The sequence below is a fragment of the Nothobranchius furzeri genome, chromosome 11, assembly GCF_043380555.1.
Source record: "Nothobranchius furzeri strain GRZ-AD chromosome 11, NfurGRZ-RIMD1, whole genome shotgun sequence".
NCBI lineage: Eukaryota > Metazoa > Chordata > Actinopteri > Cyprinodontiformes > Nothobranchiidae > Nothobranchius > Nothobranchius furzeri.
In genome coordinates this window covers 24,813,496-24,830,996 of record NC_091751.1, presented here as the reverse complement: position 1 = coordinate 24,830,996, position 17,501 = coordinate 24,813,496, and the positions used below count along the sequence as shown (strand labels likewise).

Sequence of the window (17,501 nt, the reverse complement as noted above, 5' to 3'; positions counted from 1 at the left end):
GTTGCCAACCTACACACATCTTTTATATTGACGGGAAAAGAATTATCTCAATAAGAGTCAGAAATGTCGATAATGATAAATTTTCGATTCATTGCCCAGCCCTGGTTTGTGGTGAATCTTTGTGAATTTGTTTGGTTTTTGTTTGCATTTTAAAGTCATGACTATAAATGGGCCTCCCCTCGGGTGGATTTTAGCCAAGTATCAAGACAAACCCAATGAGACTCACTAGTTCTCAACTTGAACAGGTGCAACGTGGGGGTGCAATTACAGCAGTTTCCAATTGTAAATGAACAGTATTCTACTCACCCTTAAAATTAATAGCAACATGGTTATTTGAAGACAAATACTTTAGATTTTTTTCCTCATATTTTACTTTGGAAAATAATTTGATTTCGTCTTAATTTTATATTAGGCTCCACATTAGAAACCTTAAAGGAGCCAGATCACGCTATTTTAAATCTTTGAGAGAAAAGGTCGGCACGATATATTTAAAATATTACTGTTGGCACTACTGAGATGTCCACAATGTGGTTTTCGTCCTTAGAGTGAAATCCTGGATCAGCTCTATACCCTTAGGGGGTCCTGGAAGGTGCGTGCGAGTTCACCCAACCAATCTAACATGGTTTGTGGATCTGGAGAAGGCGCTCGGCCACATCCCTCGGGGGCCCTGTTGGGGGTAATTTGGGAGTTTGGGGTACCACACCCTCTGATACTGGCTGTTAGGTCCCTATATGACCGGTGTCATAGCTTCGTCCGGCAGTAAGTTGGGCTCATTTCCTGTAAGAGTTGGACTGCCAAGGCTGCCTTTTGTCTCCGATTCTTTTCATAACTTTTATGGACAGGATTTCTAGATGCAGCCAAGGTGTAGAGAGGAACCATTTTGGTTGCCTGAGGAGGTCTCTGCTTTTTGCAGATGATATGGTCGTGTTGGTAGTTTTATAAGCTGATAATTAAACTGAAGCAAACATCTTTACTGTGAACTAAATTTACTGTGTCTTCATTCCTTTTGCCGTCCTTTTTCATTTGATTTTTCCTACTGAGAAGTTCGAATTTCCGAGGAGAAAGCGAACGCACCATTAGCTGATAACAATGGTGGCAATGGAAGCTAACATATCAAGCTAACGATATCTTAAACAGTTTATTTAGCTGCTGGAGCAGATTAAAACGATGCCTCACACTTAGATCGTCACTGGTTTCGTCTTCACCCGTCACATTTAGTAAAGTGAAGCCAAACTTTAGAGCGCGTTCATGTTGTTCTAGTCGGAAATTCGGAGTTCCGAGGAGAAAGTGAACGCACCATTAGCGAAACGGAAGCTAATATATCAAGCTAATTATATTTACCTACCGGAGCAGATTAAGATGAGGATGTCTCACTTAGATCGTTGTCGCTGGTTTCATCATCCAGTTACCCATCACATTTAGTGAAGTGGACCCAAGCTTTAGCGTGCGTTCTTTCTACCGTGCTGCTCTGTTTACAACTGGTTCACAGCAAGCGACGACATAACGCTCTTGCGCAGCTGTCTTGGCAAGTTCTCGTTAGGATGGACGGGTACCGAAACGAGGCACCGTTTCAAATGACGTGAATCGGTGCTCGGTCGGTACTATGGAATTCGGTCGGTACCTTAAAAAGTACCGAATTCGCTACCCATCCCTAAACAGAACTGTTTGGATCACCACACCTTATCTGTCTTGATGTCACTTTATTTATACTTTTGGAATTTATTTTACATATCAAAGTAATTTGGGCCATTTTAATCATACTAATTAATAAGTTTAACACCTAAGATGCTATGGGGAAAATGAACGTCGTGGCGCGATGACATCATCAATATGCAAATTAGCACATGACGCCATCTGGCGACTTTTGGGGGAAATTCAGCTACTTTCAGTCAAAAACAGTTGGCAACACTGGCTCCCACACCCGCTCAGCCCAATCATGTCCATCACCACCCTTCCTCCAGTTATATTAGTCCCATCTAACCACCACACCCCCACCAAATCATTGAAAACCTTGTGTCAGTAGATGTTCATTCGTCCCATGCCTGCCTTCACATTCATGCCCTTGTTTCTGCTCCTCGGATTCCCTCACCTTGCCTCACCCTTCTGCATTACCCACATACCTCTGATCCTTGAACTATCTTTAGATTTGTTTATGGACTTCTGCCTTTTTCCTTCTCCTCTTTGGATCATGCTTGTCGCCTCTGGTTCTGTCACACGTCCATCTTCTGACCTCGCTTCAGCTGGATTACTTCACAGCAATTCTCTCCCATTGGTCCAACAGCAATAAGATCAGGTCTAGACTTTAAATAAAGCACTTATTCGTCTTACTGTTAAGTTGTCTTTTCATGCTTCAGCCATAACAGTTTCAGGGCTCTGTCACTTTAAGAAAACAAACTGTTGATGGCCGACCCATCCCCAATGCTGCTATAAGCTGAGCAGCTCCAATATCAGGGAGAGGCTTGGAGGAGAGCCTCTGCTCCTCCAGCAGCAGCCGCACCAGGTGAGAGGTGAAGTTTAGCATGGGGTCCCAGATTTAAAACCCTGTCTGTTTTATAGTCTCTGTGGAAATTTGTATTTTTCAATAGCTATTCTATCTCCTGAATCTATCAGCAACAAGCAAATCATATGCGTTATTTGTTAAAAAGTGCAAGCAAATGGATGAAAAGTGCATTTTACCCATTTTGGATGCTGAAATGAAGGCCATTGCAGCACTCTGCTGATTGTGAAGGTTGTTCTTCTGGTTTACTGCAGGATTATGACTCACTGAGGACAAGATGCATTTTAGATCATTGTAAGATGGACCTGGAACCTAAACTTACTTTCAGTTAGAGATGATTTAGCAAAAGAATCACATTTACCATAGATATGTTTACCATACATATAAATGCAAGTAGGATAAAACAATATTTCCTAATTTGTGCACTCTTTAGACTTCTATACATTTTGATTACACAGCTGTAGTTTATTTATTAACTTATATTTCAAGAGGACAAACCACTTGAGATGAACCATCTTGTTTACAAGTGGGTCCTCTATACACATCAAAAACAAATAGTGAACCAGGATAGCAAACAGCATTTCAATGCCACACATTGAAACAACAACAACAACAATAATAATAATAAATAAAAAGATAAACAAACACGAAATAAAGATAAAAGTCTCGTCTCGTCTTCTTCCGCCTATCCGATGGATAGTCTGATCCTCTTCATCTGCTGATCTCCTCCCTTCGGTTCTCTGCTCTCCCGTCGCGGTTCGCTCCGTTTCTTCCTGTGACGCTGCAAAGCTGGTTTCCTTCTAATAGCGATTTTTGGAGTAACATGAATTATATCATGTAGTACCTCGTTGGAAAGCTAGTTTTATGTACTTTTAGAAACCGTTTGAATTATTCTTATTCCAGTTATTCAGAAGTTATGACCCGGAGAATCTAGAGTGAGAAATATCAACATCTGTGATTCTTTGTTGTGAGTTTCTGCAACACTTCAGGAGAAGTCTCTCTCATGTCTCATTTTCTGTCCCAGACAAACGCACGTAAACAAAAGCTCTGATATTAAAATCCATCCAGCTGACGTGAAGCAGGCAGAAAAAAAACTTACAGGTAGATGAATGCAGACTCCTGCACGCAGGCAAAACACGGGTCTGCCATCTCCATGGCTACAAGGTAGAGCGACAGCAAGGACAACCAATCACACGTTAGTATGATGCGGCCGAGCCAATCAGTGAGCTTGTAGGCGGGTCTAAGGTGAAAATAGGCTTCAGCTTGAGGCGGCTGCCTCCGCATGGTCCTAGTGCCCGATTTGTATCACAGTATAACAGTTTTTTACGGTAAAATCTGATGAACGACCGGAAAAAGGGCACTTTGGGCACTTCGGACAAAAGGGGCAGGTGCTCAAGTTTGGGTTCTTTTCTACATTTATGGCTGTTCTGAGGCTAAACTTTGGCTGAGATGCACCAACACTCAATAACTTAGAGGATGCATTTCAAGACATATATTAGTTTTAGAGATGTAAGAAAATACCCACATGGTAATATATCACAATATTCAAAAGCCGTGTATAGAATTTTTGGAAGAATTTACATGCAATCGTTTGTGTTTTTTTCTTTTCTTTTGGTGCAATTCTAACACCAACCTCTTGTTGGCAGCAGTGTGCAATGGGTTTTGTTTCCACCACTGAAATGTAAATCCCTCTATTATGGTTCAGATACCTCATACCAAACATGTTGTGGATCAGTTTGGACTGTTTATTGAATTTTCCCACAATAATTTCAGTCTAAAGAAATATCGTTAATATCATCTGGCTGAATGTACGTGATATATCGTATCACCTCTCTTGTATCGTGATACGTATCGTATCACCAGAATTTCACCAACACACATCCCTAAGTAGTATAATTGTTGCAAAATAATCAATGATAACATTTGTCTTGATTTTGTGTTTCATCTCCTTCCAGGCTACAACCCGGCATGAAAACATCTGTTCATGCACCAGTATCTCTAGTGAGTGGACTGTGAGAACGAGCCGTCACAATGCCATGTGTGTAAAGGACCAGTGGTGGTGTTGTATTCCCAGGCGGGATGCTGCTGACAGCCAGTCAGTATGACTCTGCTGGACCTGTGGCTGTCACGCTCCATCCCCATGTGCTTGCTCCTTCAGAGCCTTGTCCTCATGGCCCTGTGCTTCCCCTCTGCCAGCATGTGTCCCAAAGGCTGCAGCTGCCTACGCGACCCCCATCTTCATGGTCTGAATGTTACCTGCAGTCAGTCTCGTCTCAAAGAGATTCCTCTCAACCTCCCAGGAAACACTGTCCTACTGAGGCTGGACCACAACCAGATAGGCTCTGTGCCCGAACAAGCCTTCAATGGGCTCAGTCTTCTGAGGGAACTGAACCTCTCACACAACGCAGTTGAAAGTTTAGGAGAGAACGCTTTTAGTGGTATAGAGGGGACTTTGCAGGTGCTGGACCTTTCTCACAATCACATCACTAGCGTTCACAAGGATGCTTTTGCTCGGCTGAGGGCTCGCATCATTGTAGATGACAACCCGTGGCATTGTGATTGCGCCCTCCAGCAGGCCATTGGCGGCATGGCCCACAATCATGAAGCTGCAGCCCGAGTTCTCTGCAGGAGTTCTGAGCTGCTGAATCAGGAGGGACGATCTTTCATGAAAGTGGACATTGACCTATGTAACCTGGCTAAAAGGACCACAGACTATGCGATGCTTGTTACCATGTTTGGCTGGTTTGCAATGGTAATTTCGTATGTAGTGTATTATGTTCGACAGAACCAGGAGGATGCCCGACGGCACCTGGAGTACCTCAAGTCTCTTCCCAGTAAGCCCAAGAAACCTGACGAAACTGACGACATTAGCACCGTTGTCTGACAGCAGAATCATCACAAACACGACAAACACCCAAATGTTTATGTAACAGGAAAAACACTCGTAGTGTTTAGTATTTCAGAATGTTAGCCTCTGTGGGCATCAAAATGTTTGTATTTTTGGTACTTACGTCATTTATCTTTACCAGGGTCAGTTCAGTGTTTGATGTGAAATGAGATGAGCTGTGAAACTACAATTGCAGTTTTTTTCTGCAAGTACTAAAAGTATGGATGGAGTTCTGATAAAAAAAGGAAACTCAGGTTAAATATTGACAAGCTAATGGCTTTTAGAAATAATTTTAGAGATGCACAGAAAACAGCACGAGTATGTCTACTCGTAAAAGAGGTCTGATACCTCAGTACCAATATCACTACACAGAAACATTCTGTTGATTTTTCAGTCCAGGAGGATCAGTGTGTAATGTTGTTAGCCTTAGCTTCGTAGTTCAGACAGTTTTTGGATCTTCATGGTCCACTGTGAGATACCACGATACAAGCTGTTTATTAGTACTCATGTCAATACCTGGTATCAGCAAGTACTCCAGTGCAAGTACTTGTCCTCTATACAAAAATGTTGTGTCTGTGCATCTCTAATAGAATAAAAGGTTAGTTTGAGAAATGTGGCACTAGTACTCTCAAATGCCGTGTTGCAGAGAAAAATGAGCCTCTCTGTGTTTCTGGCAATCAAATGGAGATAATTTGATCCATAGGTGGAATTTCTTTAATTATGATGTATTTGTACAAGGGGTGAAAGTAACACCACTTTCACTGTCTCTCATAGCCTTAGACTTTTGTGGCCTGTTTTTAATGTATTTAACACAAACAGTACGGGCTTGAATTTCATAGAGGAATTTATCAGATTTCAGATTTTTCAAATTTAGAACCAAATTTTACGACAACGCTACATTAGCTGATTTCTGTAGGAGAAGAGGAGTTTTTATCTAAGACATGTGTTGGATTTAGTCTGAGTCCAGTAATGCTGTTTTTATGTATCTCATTTTATTTTCCTGGGAAGATTTTCATTGAATGTTAGTGTTCAACTCTGATGTAGCGTCTCTTTTGGCATTCAGTGCTTTTTCTCATTTTTGGATATAACTCAACATAGATTGTGTAAAAGGGGACTGGTATTTACTCAGAGCAGACCCCACCCTAACCCTGTGGTTTACGCACACTGGCTGTGAAATGTCAGATTGGTTTGTAATGAAGCCAAGGGCTGTTGTTCCACCAGGATATAGTCAGCAGAAAAACAACCCAAAACATTTTTACTGTTTAGGACACACACACACACACACCCACGCACACACACACATACACACACTGATCTTAAACTCATTCACAGCCAGCCGTTTCCTGATCAGTAAAGCCCTTCGCTGCCAGCGTTTTTACTGTTTTTTTAAGAGTCACAGAACGTTGCACGCTAGGATGATGGCAACGCCAAAACTACCAAAAGAAAGTAGACTCACCTCTTACATCAGGAAGAATCCGCGCGTTTCGAGCGTTATCCGTTCTTTCATAATCCGTTGTCGAATTGTGATCGGCAGACGCTTTTCCGGTTTGCGTCTCACCTATTTTACAGCAGCGGCCCAAAACGATCTGACACATGGATTTTCTGCTTCCTGATCACATGACGTGTGATGTATGCGGATGAAGATCGGCTTTAGAGCTGGGATGTCTGTTCTCATGGTGTGGGGGCTCGTTCCGATACCCACATAGTAAAAACAAAAAAAAAAAGCAAATGACTTTAGTCGTCATTGGCAGTGAATGAGTTAAATAGAGTGATTTTTAGGATGTCTCATTCAAATGCAGCTAATGTAGATGTTGATTTCAGTGACCTAGTTGTGCTGTGTAAACGCCAGTTTCACACAGCAGGTCTGAGCACAAGCCCACAAAGACAAATTTTTGTACTTCAATAATTAGAATACTGAAAACACATTTTTGCCAGCAATGTGTTGCTATACAAACTTCTCTGGGGGGGATAGAGTACTCTTACTGTACTTTAGGAATAAGTTGGGTTTTCTACCTTACTTAGAGAATCATGTTTACATAGATCAGTGTTACAGTGAACAGATCACTTGAGGACCATGTCAGTAGTTGATACGCTAAAGTGCATCGGCACTGGAACGTGTGTGTTTGAGATTTTGGATAAGCTGGCTGTGGTAAGAGCCAACAGGACTCTTTGTTTTTCATTTTCAGTTGGTTGCTGCATGTATCAGTTTGCTGTCACTTTATCATCAACGCTGCATGTTAGAATGATATCATGCTGTTGCTATGGGTACATCAAAAAACTATGTAGTCTTCAGGCAATCTGCAAGCCTTCCACATCAGATTAACAGTGTGATTTCCAGGTTGCACACTGCGCAGAAGCACAAACCCGCAAGCGCAAGGTGATCTGCACTTCGTTCAAGTAGGGTAATCTGTACATGACACAAAAACACAATAATGGTGGACATAGTGATGTTGAACACTCTGCTTAGTGAGTGGCTCAGACTGAACCAGGAAAATGTAGGCAGCAAGGTGGATAACCCAGGGACAACCAGTGAATGAAACGGTAATTCTGACATGTCTCAGTATCCCAATCGAAGTAGAGGGCAGCCATGGACTTGTTACAAATGAAATGGCTTGAAACTGCCAAGACGAGCATGAGTTGTAAGTAATAGGCCCAGTAAAGTTTTTGACTTTATTCTACCTCTTGTGGCAATTAAAGGGGTCCTAGAACAGTTTATTGTTACAATTAGAACACTGCAACCGAAACTCTGTGTACAGTAGCAGAATAACTCAGTAAGCAAGCTATGGGTCTATCTGGCATTAATTCAAAGTCTGAATGATCCCAGTGGACCCTGGAATGTTAGTGGTGCTCCAGCATTCTTTGTTGTTTTCCCCTCGTCCAACAAGGGCGTTAGCAGTAGCTCAAGGTAGCATTGTTCTGCAGTTAGCATTTCCATGACCAACGTTAGTTGCCGATATTGAAGTGGGTTAGGACATGCAAATTTAAAGGGACACGTGTAGCCCAGTGACACATAGTGCGGTTTTCTAGTATTCTTTCCTCCTTCCCGGGAATAACTTGGTTGAGAAATTTGGTTTGGTTTGGTTTCGCAATCATGTTATTCAGTTCATTTTAACTGTGTGTGGACATTTGCCAATTGACGGTTTAACCCCCAGAGACCCAAATTTAGAAAACAACTGCAAAATCTTTTTTAACCTTTCACATGTTGTTCTAGGAGGCCAGATAAACGGGCCTATTTACACATTTTAACAGCCAATAGTGTTGCAGAACTGAACAATAGGACCTATTAGCAATGTAAATGTGGTTTTAAAAAGAAAAAAAAATGGGGAAGGTTTATTTTTGTAGACTTAAATCTGATGTTGTAATATTACAACCGTGGGTCTCTGGGGGTTAACGAAACTTCTCTGTGGTTGAGTCTTCTTAGGCTCCTGCAGGTGGGCTCAAGCCTGGTTCATGCTTCTCCGTCAGCTCCGCAAGGGACAGACACGCACGGATTGATGAAGCGTTTTGCTCTCATACTTCTCCGTCTCCTGGAGAGTGTTGCAAAGCAATTGCCCTGCAGGACAACAGAGGGCGTAGCGCTGTTCTGTGGTATCCTGTCATGTATCGGTCCAAGATCGTGTGTTTATATTGTGTTTTTTGTGTATATAAGAGACTTTTAACACGGACATATTTGTCTCTAATTCTCCCACCGCTGCATGCGCTCCCCACCTCTAAACCCACGTTTCCTGTCATTTCCGTCCACAAATAAAACGCTTGCTGTGCATCTTTTCACTCCTCCAGTCACGGGAGGATGAAACGTTCATATTTTTGGAGTTTTTTCGCGAGGTATTCTTCAAGCTTCTCCGTGTCTGCCGCTAGTTATCCTCGGCTCTCTTTGCAATGGCGGCGCTGTAAACAACAGCGGCGTCCTGACCAATCACAAGCTTGCGTAATCCGTCTCGTTCGACAGATGTTTAAAAAAGTGTGCTCGACTCTGTACGTACTTGCGTGCCTGCCGGAGCCCTACGCAAAGACGGATAATGGCGTTGCGTGTCTCCGCACTGACGCAGACGGAGAAGCATAAATCAGGCTTTAGTTCTGACAGATCCCCGCAGTGACTCGAATCGCGTTACACATGCCTAAGCTTACGACGCGTTAAACCAGCTTTTCTCAGAATGAACCGTTTCTCCGTGGCCATAAACAACATTAATAATTGACATAGGAAAGCAGGTCAGAGACAACATAGGCTTCATTAGACACCCCAAGCTGCCTATACGCAACAATTTACAAGACGTCTTTAATCTGTGTTGTAAAGATATCATTTAAGATGTCTAGCTGCAAATGAAAAACATCTCAAGAGTCCAAGTTGTCACTGATGTCTGGAGCTTTTCTTGGTTTAGTTTCTGAGTCAATCCATGACACATCAAGACACATGTAGGATGAGGGTAAATTCCAAAAACAAAAAGAATCGTGACACATTGAGAAGAGCAATACCCCAGTTACATCTTCAAATTTGAGCCACAAACACCACAAACTAGGGTTGGGCATCTAAGATATAATGCTGATCTGATACGCATCTCGATACAAAGTATTCGATCCGATACATTCACGATACATTTAAGGCATTTTGTGATGCAATACAATAGGATTCACACCCATATCACGATGCAATGCGATAATTCAGCACTAGCTAATTACATCAAGTTTATGTGGTGATGTGAAAGATGATGCAGTGCCATTGAATGAGTGTGATTGCTTATTAACCAAGTAAAACCAAGACCTTTTTACAAACTGGCTTTTCTCCCAGAGCCCGCGTGTCGGTTTACAGTAGAGGACCACGTTAGAACACATGGCGTTATTTCATCTGTTTCCAAGACAAACAGAACGTAAAAGTGAAAGATGTACAAAAAAATATTTGCACTCCCAACAGAGAGGTTTACCATTGCACAACAGTAATTGTGATTTAACTTTTCAACTATGAAAATAAATTTTCCAAAGATGTATTTTGCCACTGAATATTCAAAACTTAACATCGTGAATTAGCAGTGTTACGCTGCTTTTACTTTGAAACATCACCGTCACTGTAAACAACAGGCTAACAAAAATAAAATAAAAATTAAATAAAATTCCTTAAAGCAAACAGGACACCGTGTGGCCCTTTAGAATAGTGCACACACTGCACAGTGGTCAGTTAAAGGTTTTTCTTCAGAAATATCAACCGATCAACGTGATCAGGGTGAAGCAAGCTACGCTGAGCAGTAACTACGTCTCCAGCTGTGCTGAAAACTCTTTCAGCTGGTACGCTTGTTGCTGGGACGGACAGATATCTCGTTGCTAAAGCTGATAGTAGTGGAAGATCTACTTGCAGTCTCCACCACTGCAACACATCCCCATCCAAACCTAAAGTGTCCCTCTCTCTATAATTTAAGATTTCATCCGTAGCTTTCTCTCTGATGGTTTTTGCTGGTGGTCTTGCACTCAGGAAATCTCCAAACATCTGGTCCATGGCAGTCTTTTGGCATCATGTACAGAAGAGGGCAGAGGAGAGGCTTATCAGTTCTGCTAAAAATCTTCCTTTTATTTATAGTCTGAAAATTACTTCACAATAGCATCCTCACTAAATGTGTGGCATTGTCTCCATTTAAGCCAACCTGTGTTCCTGTCCTCTCTGAAGGGCTTCTTTTGCTTTCTGTTTCAGCTGTCTGGTCCTCTTCACATGTGCCTGTTGTCTGGTCTTCATTTGGCATTGCTGTGTCACTGCCCTCTTCCTTAAAAATGCATAAACGTGGAAATTAATGCACATTATTCATATATTATTAGTTTTAACTGCAATAATGATCTTACTGTAAATGTTCTTACTTCTCCATTCATCTGGACCATGTTATCTTCATGAATACCATATCCTTGGCATCACTGTCATCCAGAAAAGCCAGATCTTTAAAACGCGGGTCAAGTGCTGAGGCACAGTTGAGAGTGCCTTCAAGATGTGTATAACGGCCATCGAAGTCCTGCCTGAATCTGTCTTTCATGTGGGAAATAACCTCTAGATCACGCTCATCTGGTTGGGATTGTCTCTGCAATTTGGCTTGGATTGGAGAGATAATGGAGATGGTGGGATTTTTTTCCTCACTGAAGAGTGTGGTTGCCACTTTCAGAGGTGACATTAATTTGATGATCTCTGGGATCAGTGTCATGTCATCATCTTCTGTCAAACTCACCTCTTTATCTTCCTGGACAGCAGGGTATTCAGCACAACAGGCTGCAGCTCCCAGAAACGCTCCAACATGTCGAGGGTACTGTTCCATCTGGTGGAAGCGTCATGGATGAGTTTGTGGTTGGGCAGGTGTAACTGTGTCTATTTCACGCAGAACTTCATTTGCCTTGGCACTTTTGTGGAAAAAGGAGACAAGCTTCCTAATTTTCACCACCAGCTCAGAGACTTTGTCCACCTTAAAGGCTTTATGAGATGCTAAGTTCAATGTGTGCGTGATGCATCTCACGTGTGGGTCCATCTTGGCACCAGCACCAATTCAATTCAATTCAAGTTTATATAGCGCCAAATCACGACAAGAGTCGTCTCAAGGCACTTCACATAATAAAAATTCCAATTCAGGTCAGTTCATTAAGCCAATCAGAAATAATGTTTCCTATATAAGGAACCCAGCAAATTGCATCAAGTCACTGACTAGTGTCAGTGACTATACAGCAATCCTCATACTAAGCAAGCATATAGCGACAGTGGAGAGGAAAACTCCCTTTTAACAGGAAGAAACCTCCAGAGAATCCTGGCTCAGTATAAGCAGCCATCCTCCACGACTCACTGGGGATGGAGAAGACAAAGCAGGCACACACATACACAATAATGTGTCTATAGTTATATTGTGATGTCTTAGTAAATATTCTATTTGGTGAAAGATAAACTTTATTGTATTTATCCTAGTGGATCTATAATTAAATGGGTAAACTAGCAGTAACACGTCCAATGTCAAGTAAAGCAAAAAGTTATTATCAGGAGAGGGAGAATGTTTAAGTGGTTAGCAGCAGTGTGCTAGTCGATGGCCCCCTCCATGAGGCCACCACAGCTCAGCAGAACGTCGTTGTAGCTTCTTCTGGGGAGAAAAACACTTACAGAGAAAACAAAGTTAACAGCTGAAATAGCAGAAAGTAATACAGTTAAAGAGCAGATAGTAGAAGAAAGTAGTAGAGTGAAAAGTGGTCAGTGTATCCTCCAGCAGTCTAAGCCTATAGCAGCATAACTACAGAGAAAACTCTGGATAATCTATCCTATTTAGACGGAGGCATGTTGGAGGCAGAGCAAGGGAGAGTCAGCCAGGATTATGTTTCTGGCGTTATCTGTGACTAAGGCGGGGGCTCTTCTCTTCGATCTTCCACTCGCGGCAAACATCCTGAAGTAAAACGGCTAGATTATTCCCTGTGTGAGCCTCGTTGAACACTCTGGTCTGCAGAACGTGGTTTTTGAGAAACCACCCGTCATCTATGTAGTGTGCTGTGACCGTTACATACGATGCTGTAGCGCACGATGTCCAGCCGTCCACCGTCTCTCCTGACTTTGTTATACAGAGCAGGAATCTGTTCATCGGAGAATAGCTTTCGGTTTGGTATTTTATAACGTGGCTCCAAGACACAGAGGTGGTGTTTAAAACCTTCATTCTCTGTTACACTATAGGCCGAATGAATATCTTTGCAGATGAAAAATGCAATAGCATCTGTTATTGCCGTAGAGCGCGCAGAACTGTTAGCAAGCGGGGCATGGAAAAAACTTTCAATACTTTTCTCACCACTTTTGGAGCTGGTAGCTACAGGTGAATCAGAGCAGGAGGCGGGGCACTCGCAGATACTTTTCACAACAGCACCGTGGCGCCGCTTCAAGTTCACAACATGCCCTATAGGTTATAAATTGTAAGTCGCTTTGGATAAAAGCGTCTGCTAAATAAATAAACATAAGTGAGATATCAGATTAGTCGTACTGCCCGTGTATTTCACAGATGCGCGGCACATTTTACAAATTGCATCCGTCTTGTCAAGTCGTCCGTCTTTCATGTAAAATCCGTAGTGTAGCCACACTTTAAGATTTAAAACTCAATGGAGGACAAATTTTCTCGGCGTCCGACAAGTTTGTTTTTCTCCTCGCGCTTCCTGACAACTACCTTTGGGCGCATCACTAGCTTCATCCGCGCAGCTGATTCATTGAGTTGTAATGTACGCATCTGCAAGTCCGTTGATTAGGCCTACTTTGTAGATCGATTACATTATGCACCAAAAACAGGTTGACAACACTTGTTAATAAATAAATATTCTACATTAAAAGTTGTATCTCGCAAAAACCGGTGCATCTCGATTTGCTTCCAAAATTTCATTCATCCTCTTCTGCTCTACCGATGCACGCGCATCGTGGCGTATCGACACATATCGGTTAATCTTCCCATCCCTACCACAAACACATAAAAGATGAGCGGTGGATCTGGTGGAGTCCTACCTACGTTAGCTTGACTTGGTGCAGAAGTTATGAACTCAACTTTGGCTTTGGGTGTGCAGGGACCAGCAGACCTTAAAGGGACTCCTGCACCTTCAACAGGATTCCTTGAGGGACATGAAATTTAATGTTCAGAGACTTTAAACGTTGCAGGGTGGGGTAATTTCAGAAAAGTAGCAAGCTGACCTTCATGTTCCTCTCCTGCTGTGGTTGGTGTGAATGTCTTCCAGGAGAGAATGTCTGAAAACCTTCATATTGATGACTGGCTTTCAATCACCTCATCTACTGACTGTAGATATGCAAAATAACTTGTTTTTGTTTTGATTTCCTTCCTGGTCTGATGGCACATTGTACAAACCACTTCCTGTCCAGTAGAACTGGCCCAGTGGACCGGTATTAGGCGATTTCTACACACAAGACCAGCAGTTTCCTGGTTTTTGTAGTGGCTGTATCTATCCACCATGAGCATTCCTCGTCTATTTCTTTCTGGAAGGAAACTGATGTTATCTTCCTTCTTTTTTTATTGTTTTACACTGTTGAAGAGAAAAAAAGTAAACATTTATTAGTTTTAGAAACTAAGGTTTCAGTCAGAAAAGAACACAAAAGTGTGAAAATCTGATTTTCATGTTGAAATTCATGCTTTGCATTTGCATTTGCATTACCAAATTATCTGATTTTGGAAAGTCTTAAATCTTGTTCAAAATTAGATTTGTTAAAATGTAATGTATTAATTTGTAAGAATACAACATTTCTTTATTAATTTTGTAAAATTATTGTTTTTCTAGAAAAAAGAGACGGACATTTGTAGTCCCACACGTCTTTTCACCTAAAATGACTTTCGCCATCGTTTGAAAATAAGGACTTTTGTGGCATCAAGATGTGTATTCAAAATTCACAAACATCATATGTGAAATCCATGGCACATACAACCGGGAGTAGAAAATAACTTTTATAGCCCCATTGACTTGCAATCATTTCCTTATTTCTGAAGAACCATGGTCTGGACGTAGATGGGCGTGACTTAGGCTGCCTATCCTACATGACACAAAACTCCCCCCGACCTCAAACATTGTGGATCCTGAGGAAAATTGGCTCATAATGGGCCAAAAGTCACACAGTGTATGCCCAGCTTAACCCACACTCTGCTGACCAGTTTAACCTCCTTAGACCCAGTTTACAGTATCTTTTTAAATTTCACCTACTAATTTGAAAAGTTCGGGCATCGTCCAAATTAACAATTGAAGCCAGGTAGCTGTGAATGACACGTGAAGGTCAAATAAACTTAAGCTTTCCATTTCGCTGCGACCAAAAATCAAACGACACTAAAAGTTCTCCACAACCACCGAGCACTTCCTGCTGGTTCCGATTGTAAAGTGTGGCTGAGATGTTTAGAGGACGCTGCTGCTGCTGGATCTACTGTTTGTTCCTGTTGTCCCTAGCCAGCTGTTGATTATCAGAGTGAAGCTTTATAAATCCGTACTGAGCCCAAACATGCACAAGACTAAATGTCAGTTCCAGTGGACTCTTCTTGTTGGTGTTTTTGTGCTTTCTGAAGTCCTCCTGATGTTTCTAATGCCTGTTAACGTTCCCCTTTACTCCATTTCTCTCTGGTCAGTCCATCTGAGAGAGGCTCTTCAGACCTGACGCCAGGCGTCTCGGTTGTCACCAGCCATTACAAGCAAGCCCTTTGGCTGCATGCACCGATCCACTTTAATAATACAGAGAAGTTTCAGGAGAAAATCAGTTGTTCCACTAAATAAAAAGACACCTGCTTTACATTAAAACCACAAAGAAATTGATCGTGTCAGACTGTGTTGTTCGTTTTGGTGTCGATTATCAAACACTGTAGAGTTTAAGCGACTGAAGGGGAGTGCAGCTGGAGAACTAAAAGGATGGGATGTAAATAGGACCACCAATGTCTTGTGAAAAACTTGAAATCCCTTTAATTTGTATTTCTTGAATGTTCCATCCTCATCCAGCGGAGACCACCCAGCGTCAGGATGTCTGTGAAGTGTGACGAAGCACAGCAGCCAAGGACCACCATCTCTAAGTGCCTGAATCCTAATCTCTTCATGACCCCACCCACACCCCTCTGTGGGATTTGTTGAACGTGATATTTGTTTAGGATTTTCACTGTTTGGTGAACGTTTTGGTTAGAAGTAAAACAAAAAATGAATAGACTGTATTGATGTAAAGAGCTGTTCAAATTAACTGATTCATTCTGTAAAAGTATCACAGTTCTTTGTGCCCAAACAGTCCAGTTTGTACCTTTAGCACAGTCTGCCATGGCTGTGTTGTAATAGCATGTGATGAAATAAAGCAGGAATGCTTTGGAATCTGGGGCGGTTTGGTGTTTCTCTGTTGATCTGAAGGAAATTCTCACAGTCGCCATCTAAAGGTAACAGAATGAGATTAAATCAAGGATAAAACAGTTAAACAATGTAAACTAGTGAGAATATATCTTGTGATGCGACATGTAAACCCAAATGATGTAAAATGTCAGGCTGCTTCATTACAGCACAAATGAAACTGGATCACAATTGTTTTGGTCAATAATAAAGTTACGATTACTCTTCAAAAACAAAGAGTATGATCATTTAGAAACATGCTGCAAAGAGAGTGAAGTGTCTTGCCCAAGGACACAATGACTGACGTGGATGGAGCCGAAGTCTGAACTGGCAACCTCACCAATAACAGGGCGAGCTCCTCACTCTTCAGTTTCATTCCCAAATCACAATCTGTTGCACACTTCCCGCACAGCAACTTGCTGATGTCCCCACCAGCAGTAAGAGGCACACCTGGGATGTGGTCATCAAAAACCATTTCAAACCTGCAAATGTCTGATCACAAGGCCACACCTCTTGAATTTTTCCAAACCTCAAAGAAATATCTGTTTCAATAACTGGTAAATGGCCCGTATTTGATAAAGCACCTTCTAGAGTCTTACCCCCCCCCCCCAAGGCGCTTCATAACAGAACCAGTCATTCACTCATGCACACACACATTCACTGCCTGGTGGTGATGAGCTACAATGTAGCCACAGCTGCCCTGGGGCTCAGTGACAGAAGCAAGGCTGCTAGACACGGGTGCCACCGGACCCGCCACCAACAGGCAGTGTGGGTTAAGTGTCTTGCCCAAGGACACAACAACAGCGACAGATTGAACAAGGATTGAACCTGCAACCTTCTGACACTCAACTCCTCTGCCTCCGCCACCTTTGAAAACATCGATCCACAATAGAAGGAGTCACCGCTCATCTGGGGAAAGGTGCTGGATCAAAAAGTGGAATAAACAAAATGAGAATCCGCACACTTCAATCTGCGATGTAGGAGTTTATCGGTCAAGCTTTCGGTCAGAGACCTTCATCAGGAATTGTGGAGGTTTACACCAAACAATCCTTAGTTCAACAGGTCGTGTGATTTAAAACACCTGTGTGGCTGAATATAGCAAAGTATCATGGGAAATGTAGTCTCAGATAATGAAAACATTCCACTTAATATTGAAAACATTCTAAATCTGCTCAGGAAGTGAGAGATTTGTATTTTGCAAACATCAAGCTAAGAAAGCCGTCATACAGCAAGGCAGAGAAGTATAAAAACACAGCAGTGTATGCTATCTTTAAAGAAACACAGACATCTCAAAGT

At 42.1% G+C, this 17,501-nt stretch overlaps 1 protein-coding gene across 2 annotated transcripts in view; it reads left to right on the top strand.

Moving 5' to 3' along the window:
- The window catches only part of lrrc3b (leucine rich repeat containing 3B), a 43,154-nt gene extending 26,961 nt beyond the window's left edge, over positions 1–16,193 (top strand). For both annotated transcript variants that reach the window (XM_015955755.3, XM_054745667.2), the window contains exon 2: positions 4,453–16,193. In XM_015955755.3, coding sequence (XP_015811241.1) covers positions 4,599–5,381 — 783 coding nt within the window. In that variant the 5' untranslated portion in view covers positions 4,453–4,598 and the 3' untranslated portion in view covers positions 5,382–16,193. The remainder of the gene's footprint in view (positions 1–4,452) is intronic.
- The last annotated feature ends 1,308 nt before the right edge of the window (positions 16,194–17,501 follow it).